The 9,894-nt window shown below is 49.3% G+C and overlaps 1 protein-coding gene across 1 annotated transcript; it reads left to right on the forward strand.

Annotated features, from left to right (window-relative positions):
• The first annotated feature begins 740 nt into the window (after positions 1-740).
• ECRG4 (ECRG4 augurin precursor) lies at positions 741-9,690 on the forward strand. The gene is made up of 4 exons (XM_059407864.1): positions 741-1,062; positions 4,849-4,896; positions 6,863-7,020; positions 9,305-9,690. The coding sequence occupies exons 1-4, from the start codon at positions 984-986 to the stop codon at positions 9,461-9,463; spliced, it is 444 nt and encodes a 147-aa protein (XP_059263847.1). The 5' UTR covers positions 741-983; the 3' UTR covers positions 9,464-9,690.
• The last annotated feature ends 204 nt before the right edge of the window (positions 9,691-9,894 follow it).

Here is a 9,894-nt window from a genome sequence, read left to right on the forward strand (position 1 = left end):
GTGAACCCTACGGCAGGATGGTCATCACGGACTATGGGAAGATATAAAAAGTGATAAACCAGCTTCAGAAAAGCAATCTAGCAAGTCCAAAGCAGATTTTAAGTGGGAAGGGTCCATAAAGGGAATGTAGCCACATGGCCATTTTTGTAAATGCAGGTGACCAGCTCAAGGTCAGCTGGGACAACTGCCTGTTAGTGTCTCTGTGTTTGGTTTGGGGTGGGGGGGGCACTTCTATGGTGTCCCTGGGCCTCCCTTTAATGTCTTCTAAGTGTGCACAGATTATGGGGCCCACAGAAGGACCCATTTGTCCTGCGAACGCCCGGGAGTTCACCAGGTTCCTGGTTTCTGAAAGGCTTTTCTATTAGAGTAGTTTGGGCGGCGACGTCTTCCTGAACTGCAGCTCTGAACCCAGACTGTGGAGTCTTTCAAAGTCTCACAAAACACAGCACAGCCAAAAGCATCTTTAAGCGCCACTCCCGGAATGAAGGAAATTCCAAAGGCCACTTTAGAAGCCAAGGCCAAGCAGGGCCCGAAGCCCGGGAGGGAGCGAGATGGGGTGGAAGGGAAGCACCAGCGCAGAGGCGAAAGCGGGAGAGCGGGCCATCCAATAGGCAGCCGCCGAGGGGGACGAGGGAGAGAAACCTGAGCTGGGACCTGGTGGTCCGTCTCCCCATCCTTTCCCCTGACCCCGGCCGCCCTCAGTGGCCCCGGCATGGCGCGCGTCCGTGGCCTTGGAGCCGAGCGGTGGCGCCCCCGTGGAGGGACAGCCAGCGTGACCCGGGTGCGGGCGGTGCGGGACTCGGTGGGGTTCCGAGCGGCAGCTTGGCCCGCGGCCGGTTGGCTCAGCGCCCGGCCAGCAGGTCCCGCCCCAGCTGGAATGTAGGGAGCGCCCTCTTGCCTGCACCCCTGTCCCACCTAGCTCAGTCCTCTCGTGCAGCGGTTGGAAGTGCGCGCGTCTCCCCTCCAGCCCTCCCGTTGCAGCCATGGCCGCCGCATCCCCGCGGCCCACCGTCCTAGCTCTGATGGCACTGGCACTGCTCCTGCTGCTCTGCCTGGGCCCAGGTAAGTGGGGCGACGACAGGGCGCTGGCGAGGGTGATCGGTGATGGCGTGAGGGCGGAGAGACCCAACCTGAGCCCGGGCAAATACCAAAAGGGTGGCAGGGGTCTTGGGTTTTGCACTTGCGCAAGTGGGAGTGGCACGCTTGGGCCAGCAGACGGAGTACCAGGGTCAAGCGCAGGGTCTCAGACATGGCTTGGACACCTTGGGAAAGAATGAGGGCCAAGGTCCAGAGGAGGGGCAGGAAGTGTTTGGGACCTAATGTAAGGGGCTTAACGGGGAGCCTCTAGGATGGAGGGCCGTCCCAAAGCAGCATTAGGAGATACCCTTCCAGGCAGTTCCTTACCAGGCACTTCCCAATAAATCCATTTCAAGGTGTGTCAGACTGTGCACAGGCCTCACATCCCAGATGGGAAATGCTCTTAAAGGATAAATGCTTAACCTTCTGTGCTTCACGGAGCCTTCCGTGAATCGGTTGAAAATTCCAGGTTCATTCCGCATAAAATGAGCATATTCATGCACATCTTCCAAATGGAGTAGTTTGGTGGGGGTGCAGGCATCTGAACCCTGGGAGTCCTGACCATGCTACCGTCCACTTGTAGCCTCCTTTACGGTTCACTAGTGGCCTCATGCCTGCATAAGCGCCTTTGAGCCTCACAACTCTGGGAGGCATATGGTGACCCCCAGGTCTCCTGCTAGGGGTCCATGGACCAGAAGGCATGAAAGGCTTGCCCGTGAGACGGCTGCTCTTCACCCTACAGAGTAGCTGGCTAACGACAATGAAAGACACTCGATTGCTTTACTTCTGTACTTTGATTATTCAAAACAGGTATGGAAAAGCAAACTCCAGGTGGAAGGGAGGGAGTTAATCTGCCCTAGGAGCCCTGAGGCCAAAGCTCCAGGTCTCCAGAGCAGTGGGGGACCTGTTCAAGTGGGGAGACTTGCTCTCCTTCTAAGTTACAAACACAGGGGAGGCTAGTCAATTACATGATTGATCTGCCTCTCCTACTTTGTCCCTCCCATTTTCAGAAACACATCTGAATAAAAGCAGGGAGCACCTGCTGTAAACCATTGCCTTTCAGATTTGTATTTTATTTTATTTGTACCAAGAATGCAGCGAAGGAATTGATTAAAATATTATCGTCGTTGAAGCTGGAGTGTGAAAGTTCTTAGGACATAAAATGAAAATCTTGATGCATCAAGTCCCACAGGTGGCTCCTTACAACACCCAAATATATTTAATGGAGAAAATGATCATCGCTCCTTCTTGAGTGGTTTATTAATAGTTAGCACATTCAAAGGGGGCATCCTGAAATTCTGTATTTGCTGAGAGATATAATGTCAGGCTTAATAAATCCAGGAGTGTCTATAATCAGCCTAGAAGTAGTGACTGATGATATCAGCGTAAAAAACAAATCCGTACTGTAGGGAAAAAGTCACAGCTATTCATTTTTTCATTTTTTTTCTTCAAACAAATTTAGTTTGGTGTCTGATCACAAGTATTAATATTTACTTATACTTCAGTGTGTAGCAATTGGCACAGTGGCAATATCAAAAATTCCTAATTTTTCTGTGCCTTTCTGTTGAGTTGGTGAGGCTTTCATTTCTAGAACAGTGGTGACACATTTGCTGCTAGAAATTGCAACGAGATCGCAAATGCATAACTCCGATGTCTGTTTCAACATTAGGCCACATTTCATTCATTTTCCAGTGCTTTTACGGAAGGCAAACAGGTGGAAGGATGACACTTAATTCTGTGTGTGCCGCGCTGCTATTAGAGATGGACCAGGGTTAAGATATTAATGAATGCTAATATTTGTGCCAAGGAACGTATCTGTCTGCTTTGGCAAATGTGTTCATAAATTTCTTTATTGACTCTTAACATTTGATGGGAAGTACAGTCTTTAAGTACAGTCGTACTCCACTCTAATTAAATAATCCCCTCTATAGGAGCCCCATCAAATGCCTATTTCTACTTATTTACTCATGATGGGGAACCTCTTGGGGTGACTCATCCCATCTTTGGAGTGGTTGTCCAGGTATTGGAAACCTTAGTTTTTGCCCTAATCTATGGGCCAGGGGTGTTTCTGGAAACTATTTGCTGACTCATCTTTTCCAATTGTATCAGTTAACGTAGTTTAAAATGTATGTATTATAAATATCTGTAATCAAATCATTTGAAGGCTTGGTAAATTTTTGACAACGTTTATACATTTTTAGTGAAAGTTACTAGTAATGCTTTACTGAGAAGTGTGATGTAGTTTTATTTTTAATCTCTGTGCCCAGTTTTGGAGTTGAGAGTGTTATTGGTAATAAATGTATGCTGTTACTCTCCCCGCAAAAAATTCCTGGTTCCCAGAGATTTTTCCCAACCATGCTTCATGGCTGGCATACCTACACTGAAGGGGGTTGGGTAGCGCTCAAATTCAGATGCCTACAGAGAGCCAGTAGGTGAAGTGGTGCTTTACAGACCCCGTCTTGTGCTGAGGAACTTGGGCCCAGAGCCATTCAAATTCAAACTTTGTAAACACTGGTGCGCTCATCAAACACAGGTAAAGCTCAGCTGTGGGCAGCCAATTTGTGACCTATGGCCACAAGCGTGCTTCCCCCCCCCCCACCCCCGTTACATAGTAAATTCTTTAAGCAGAATTCTTTTAAGAATTCTTAAATCCCTTAAGAATTAAGTAAATTCTTTAAGCAACGGTTCTTAATCTTATCTTGGTCCCAGACACTTTTGGTGAAAGTCTGGCCAGAACTATGGCTCCCGTTCCCAGAAAACTGTACCTCTTTGCAGATGCGAGCACAGGCTTTAGGGTCTGTCCAAGGGTGGGAGGTTAAGGACCTGCCTGAAAAGGTGGACACCACCCCTTCCCTCTTGGGGCCAGACCAGCTCCTTACACCTGAACACGCTCTGCCCCTGACTTCTGAGGCTTTTCTCCCTTCACGGGACAAGCCTTGTACCTTCACACAGAACTTAGATTAGAGGTGTCTGCAGCTCCTCACATCTACTCACCAGCAAGAGAAGTGTATCCACGTTATTTCCTATTCAGATGTTTAGGCTGCTTAGGAATACTATCATAACCAAGTCAAAATCAGAGCAAATGGTACCAATATTGCCTCGTTGGAAGACAAGCCAGACGAGTTACAAAACTGAGCTGGATTTACGAAGAGCTAAGGTGCGTTCCTGGGTTTGTGGCAGCGTTACTTCTCAGGGCCTGCCCATCTTTGTCTCCCGTGGCGACCTTCTCTGTACCCGCTCCCTCTCCTCCAGCAATCCCAGCCATCGGATTCAGAGTCCGTCTCGCATCCAGCGGGGTACTACTCCTTCACAGTTAACCGAGATCGGTGATTACATCTGCAAATGTCCTCTTGCCAAACAAGTTCACATTCAGAGGTTCTGGATGGATATGAATTTGGGGGGGGGGGGGCACTATTCCATTTGCTATACCACAAAAAGGGAAAGTCTGAAGTTTTCTTACACATGCCGGGTGCCCGGGCCATATAATATAAGACATAAGGTGCTCAAAGAACAATGTCATTTCTCCTGGGAATAGCTCAAATCATCATGCCCCTGGTCAGCCACGGTCATTGTCATTGGTCTGAGCCAGGAGCAGCCTGAATTGCTCTTCCTGTATGATGGGGAATGAGACAAACAGCAAAACTGTGAAACTGCCAAGTTACTGGATGGAGACCAGGGCACACAGGGACTTTTTCCAACTCTGATTCTTGCACTTGAGAAATTAAAGGGTACAGTGCGACTCTGACATGAATTCTATGTCCATTCCATTAGGTGGCGTAAGTGGGAATAAACTCAAGCTGCTGCTTCAAAAGCGGGAAGGTAAGGACACCTGGCATGAAGGGCGGCATTCTCAGCGGGTCGCGACGAAAGGCAATGCTGCATGTGCTCACTGGGGTCCTGTGCTTGGAACACCAAAGTGTTTACTTCTTGAAAGGCTGGCAGATCTGAAGGGCTTACTCTGTGTGTACGTGAGGCATTTTATTAGGTAAATAATACTGCCGGTCAAAGTTTGCATATGCTTTTGTGAAAGCCGTCAGTGCAGACCCCAAAGTAAAAGAAACAGCGTTACTGTGTTCATTGCATGTTGTGTATTTTGGAAACATGAAACACTTTGGAGCACATATCTAAAGTTAGAGCATATCCTTTAGAGCACATAAGACTTCGGTTAGTGAAGTAGACTTGGAAGAGTACTATCCTGGTACTCTATCCAGTTAGCCCTTGGGGGCAAGGCGGAACAGAAACAACTGTTTTGTGACTAACACCTGTTGTGAGAAAATACTCCTCTGATGAACGTGGTAGCCAGTGGCAAAACACTGTAGAAATGGAACAGGCTGGGAGCCACGCATATTCTGGGCCCACCATGATCTGGTAGATCAGTTGGACCAATCGTGTGGTCTTATGAAGGATGTCTTCCCTTGAAACTGTCATCTTTGCCATAAAATGAAGAAGTTTTCTATCTTTTGGAAGTTAGGCGTGTGGCAACATTTCTAATGTGAACCTTTGATCCTTTATTCTTCCCTCCCCGGACCTCATCCACCTGGAAGGGGATTCTGACAGGTTCAAGTCTGCTCCCTGACCATGTGGGGCTCCTTAGTGCTATTCACATGCTTCCCAGTCAGCCCCCCAGAACCTCCAGGGGCTGAGTACTTGTGGCCCCTCACAGGGGTGGGGCGCTCCTGAGGAAGCTCCCAGAATCTTTCTCAGCATTTCCAGCCGCCCACCAGGCTCTGGCCTGTCCCTGATGTCTGTGCTGGGCAGCCTGCTCCTCCCAGGCACCTGGGGTGATGGACGTTCTCGAACGGCCAGCCTGTAAGAGGTGGAAGAGAGCAGATCACCAAGATAATTACAAGTCCTGGTGTACACCCTCAGCCCTTATTCAAGTCAAGCCTAGAAATACAGATTGAGCACCTACTATGTACAGGCCCCGAGAGAGGGACACAGATGAACAGGAAGTGAAGGAACACATCCATGGCTCCTTATCCATATGACTCAAGGAACACACTGGGCACTTCACTCCCATCATCCTATGCGGCCTTCACAACAACACCAAGATGGGGACTGCCAGTCCAGCTGTATAGATGAGGGCGCCAAGAGCAGGGGCAGACGTGGGGACACAGCTGATTCCCCTGAGCCCAGCCCACACAATTGGTGCCTTTTAAACAGCTGAGACCACAGTGGGAAGACGTTGGGAGAAGCCAGATGTTAAAGCAAGGGCCAGTACCTGTCAAGACTCGGTTGAATCCTTGGTGAGCTGTGAGGTCTGCAGAGCGTGTCCCAAGGTGGCCCGGTCTCTCCAGGGTGAGAGCTTGCTGTGCTGCCGGGCCGCACCTGGGCTCATTGTTTCATTTTCCCCCGAGATCTCCTAAGCAAGCACGGTGCTCACCGGTTTGCCTGTGCAAGGAACATACACTTGTATGGTCTTAAGCATCCAGCTGTTTCCTAAACGCTTAAGGGGTACGCCATCAGCCCCTGCCTGAGGCCTGGGGTCTAGGCCTGGTGAGTCACTGCAGAGGACAAGACATCTTGTCTCTCCCCCGTGCCCTAGAAGTTGGGGGCTAGTTTGTGCCCCTGGGTATGGCTGCATCCAAATGGAGAGCTTACGACCCGGGGACATGGAGAATGATGACAGGCGGCTGTGTTTTATCACTTATGGTGTAAGAGTGAAAGTCAAAGCCATCTTAGACAGGATGGGCTGGGGGTACGGAATATGTATACTAGTGATTTGCCCCAATCAGAACAGAACTCATTCTTTGTACTTTGGGGGGTGGGGAATTGATCTTTTCAGCACCTGCTCCGGCTAAGACTAAAGTGGCAATGGATGAGAGCAAGGCCAAGGAATTCTTGAACAGCCCGAGGCGCCAGAAGCGGCAGCTGTGGGACCGGACCCGGCCGGAGGTCCAGCAGTGGTACCAGCAGTTCCTCTACAGGGGCTTCGATGAAGCGGTGGGTACTTCCGCCTGCTGGAGGCCTGGCTCCCCTCAGGGCAGCGTGCTGGGGGCAGAGGCATGGCTCCGGGAAACAGGGCACAGAAAATTAGCCTTCAGAATTCACTTCAAAAAGGATGAGTCCCCATGATAGGCCAATTGCCACCCAGGCGTTGGGTAACATTTCCGTCGGGATACAGGGATATTAGCTGGAATTGTTCATCAGCCAACATGCAAATGGGAATCTCTCCCACCATGAGTGGGAAGTGGGATTCCAGAGAAGTCATCGTCCAAAACGGCTGGGGCGTAAATTCATCCCAGAATCCCATGTAACTTTGCTGCACCATTCTGCCTGGGAGTCTTTAAAATAACTCACAACCAGGGCACCTGAGTGGCTCAGTCAATGAAGTGGCTGCCTTTGGCTTACGGTCATGATCCCGGGGTCCTGGGATCAAGCCCCACATCAGGCTCCCTGCTCAGCAGCGAGTCTGCTTCTCCCTTTGCCTGCCACTCCCCCTGCTTGTGCTCTCTCTGTCAAATAAATAAATAAATCTTTCAAAAAAATATTCACAGAAGAGACTGGAAGGAACTATATCAGAATGTCAGTTACAGTTGTCTTTGGCAGTGGAGTTATGACCCCCTTTTCCTCTGTGCCACCCCCACGTATCGATCTGTAAAGTATGAGTCTGTGCTATTTCTGTACCCGCAAAACATTTCTTTAATTTGTTGAAAACCTTGATGTTTCAAGGTTTGAGGTTTGCCAAAATTTCAAACACGATTATAAAATGCAAGAAACCAAGGGGAAAGATGATTTCACTATGGGAAAAGCTGCGGCATTGTGAGGAAAGCAAACATTCTGGCTTTCATGGCAGAGGTGGTGGTACGGGGAAGAACTGAGCAGAAGCCAAAGCCCCTGGGGCTCAGCAAACAGAGGAGGGGCAGGGCGGTGCTCACTAGCATGGCACAGGCTGACCTACTCCTCACCCAAAGTGGCTGGCGACAGAGAACACCATCACGGGCGAGGCCAGGCCTTCCAGCTTCAGATGCCTGCGACCCAACCACCGGAAAATTCCATCCGGACAGCGTGGAAGGGTGCCTGTGAATTCACACTTTATAGCAACCTTAGATTTTGGACGCAGGGGTGCACTGGCTACATTTCGAGAAAAATTGGACCCAAACTTTTAGGTACCCTGCAACCTCCGTAGGTCATCCTTCTCTTGTCCCCACCTTTGTGGTTTCACACCAAACCTCTCGCCAAGTCGTGAGCATCAACCCATGCGAGCAGCCATCTGCATTCGTCTTGCACTTTCACTACCGACAGAGAATTAGTCTTCCCTTTAGGAGAGGCATCGATAGCAAAGCTTCCCCAGCTGGAAACCTGCCAGTCCTTCTGTGCTTCTCACTCTCTTCAGTTCTTCCCCTTCCCTTCTATTCCTGCTAACTGCAACCTTCTCTTTTCGTGTGTCTCTCAGCTGCTGTAGGCTTCGTGAAGGCAAGGGAATCTGTCTTGCTTGCTCTGGGTGGTCATTCAGTGCCCAGCACAGTGCTGACATGCTGGGTCCATGTAATCAACAATTATGGAATGAGTAAGTGCAGCCGTGCAGGTTCTAACCACTGCACGGATGCATGGCTCTACCACGCCAGGGTGGTGGCTGATTTAATTTATCAAGCATCTACTCCATGCACTGGAGTGGGCCAAGCCCAGGACAGGACAGGGAGAGAAGGCAAGGCAATGTCTCTAAGATGTGTGCAGCACCTGGAGGTCAGGCCAAGCTATCACTATCCTTGGGAGTTGTCCATTTTATGTCCCAAAAAAGAGAAAAATGTTTGTTGAGGATATTTAGAACTCACAGGGTAGAAGTTTTCAAGGGCTTGGGTGTGCACTCCTTTGGAGACAGTGGTTTAAAAAAAATTTTTTTTTATTAGCATATAATGTATTATTAGCCCCACGGGTACAGGTCTGTGAATCATCAGGCTTACACACTCATTGCACTCACCACAGCACATACTGTCCCCAATGCCCATAACCCAACCACCCTCTCCCTACCTCCCTACCCACAGCAACCCTCAGCTTGTTTTGTGAGAGTCTTATAGTTTGTCTCCCTCCCAATCATGGCTTTTATCCATACTCTTTAGCTGGCTTTGTTGGCCTTTGAGCTCAGAATACCATCATGACCAGTGATTCTTGATTAGAGCTGTTAATCACCAAAGAAAAGCCATCACAGAAAAGCCAGACATAAGATGTGTTCTAGGGGGAATATGTGTACTAAAATCCATTCTCTCTCTTTCCTCTTTTTCCCCAGAAATTTGAAGATGATGTCACTTATTGGCTTAACAGAGGTCGGAATGGGCACGACTATTATGATTACTACCAACGTCACTATGACGAGGATGCAGCGATTGGTCCCCAGAGCCTTGACAGCTTCAGGCACGGAGCCGACGTCAACTACGATGACTATTGACCATCGCTCCACACTCCGTGCACCAGCGCCACAGTTGACCCCTTCACTCCCTCGTGCCATGTGGCTTCTGCTGGGCTTGACTTCAGCAGATCTTTTGTACCCCCTTTCTGCGACCAGGAAGGAAGAGATAAAGCAAACACTATCAGTGCCTTTTGATAGTTCACGCAAGAACCTAACAATGCATTCCATTAAAAAATAGAAATAAAAGCATTTTGTTAAAGACAAAAGTCTCAGAATTTACTTGGATGGAAAGTAAGTTGGCCCCAGTTTTCATTCCCTGGATTTTCTCAAAGTTGAAGCCTCCTTTGAGAGGCAGCTCTCTGTCGTGCTTACCCTGCCAGGAATCCTCCCCACCACCAGGGAAAGACCAAGGGATTGAGCAGGGGTCTTTGGCTTGTGAAAATTTTGCCCACACGAAATGCAAGATAGGA

Source organism: Mustela nigripes, chromosome 7 (assembly GCF_022355385.1).
Source record: "Mustela nigripes isolate SB6536 chromosome 7, MUSNIG.SB6536, whole genome shotgun sequence".
NCBI classification, from domain to species: domain Eukaryota; kingdom Metazoa; phylum Chordata; class Mammalia; order Carnivora; family Mustelidae; genus Mustela; species Mustela nigripes.

Bases quoted from the DNA above. Each gene is read 5' to 3' on its own strand.
- ECRG4 (XM_059407864.1), top strand. From the start codon at position 984: ATGGCCGCCGCATCCCCGCGGCCCACCGTCCTAGCTCTGATGGCACTG. The intron at 1,063-4,848 runs GTAAGTGGGGCG...CCATTCCATTAG, and splicing joins GCTGCTCTGCCTGGGCCCAG to GTGGCGTAAGTGGGAATAAA. The intron at 7,021-9,304 runs GTGGGTACTTCC...CTTTTTCCCCAG, and splicing joins ACAGGGGCTTCGATGAAGCG to AAATTTGAAGATGATGTCAC.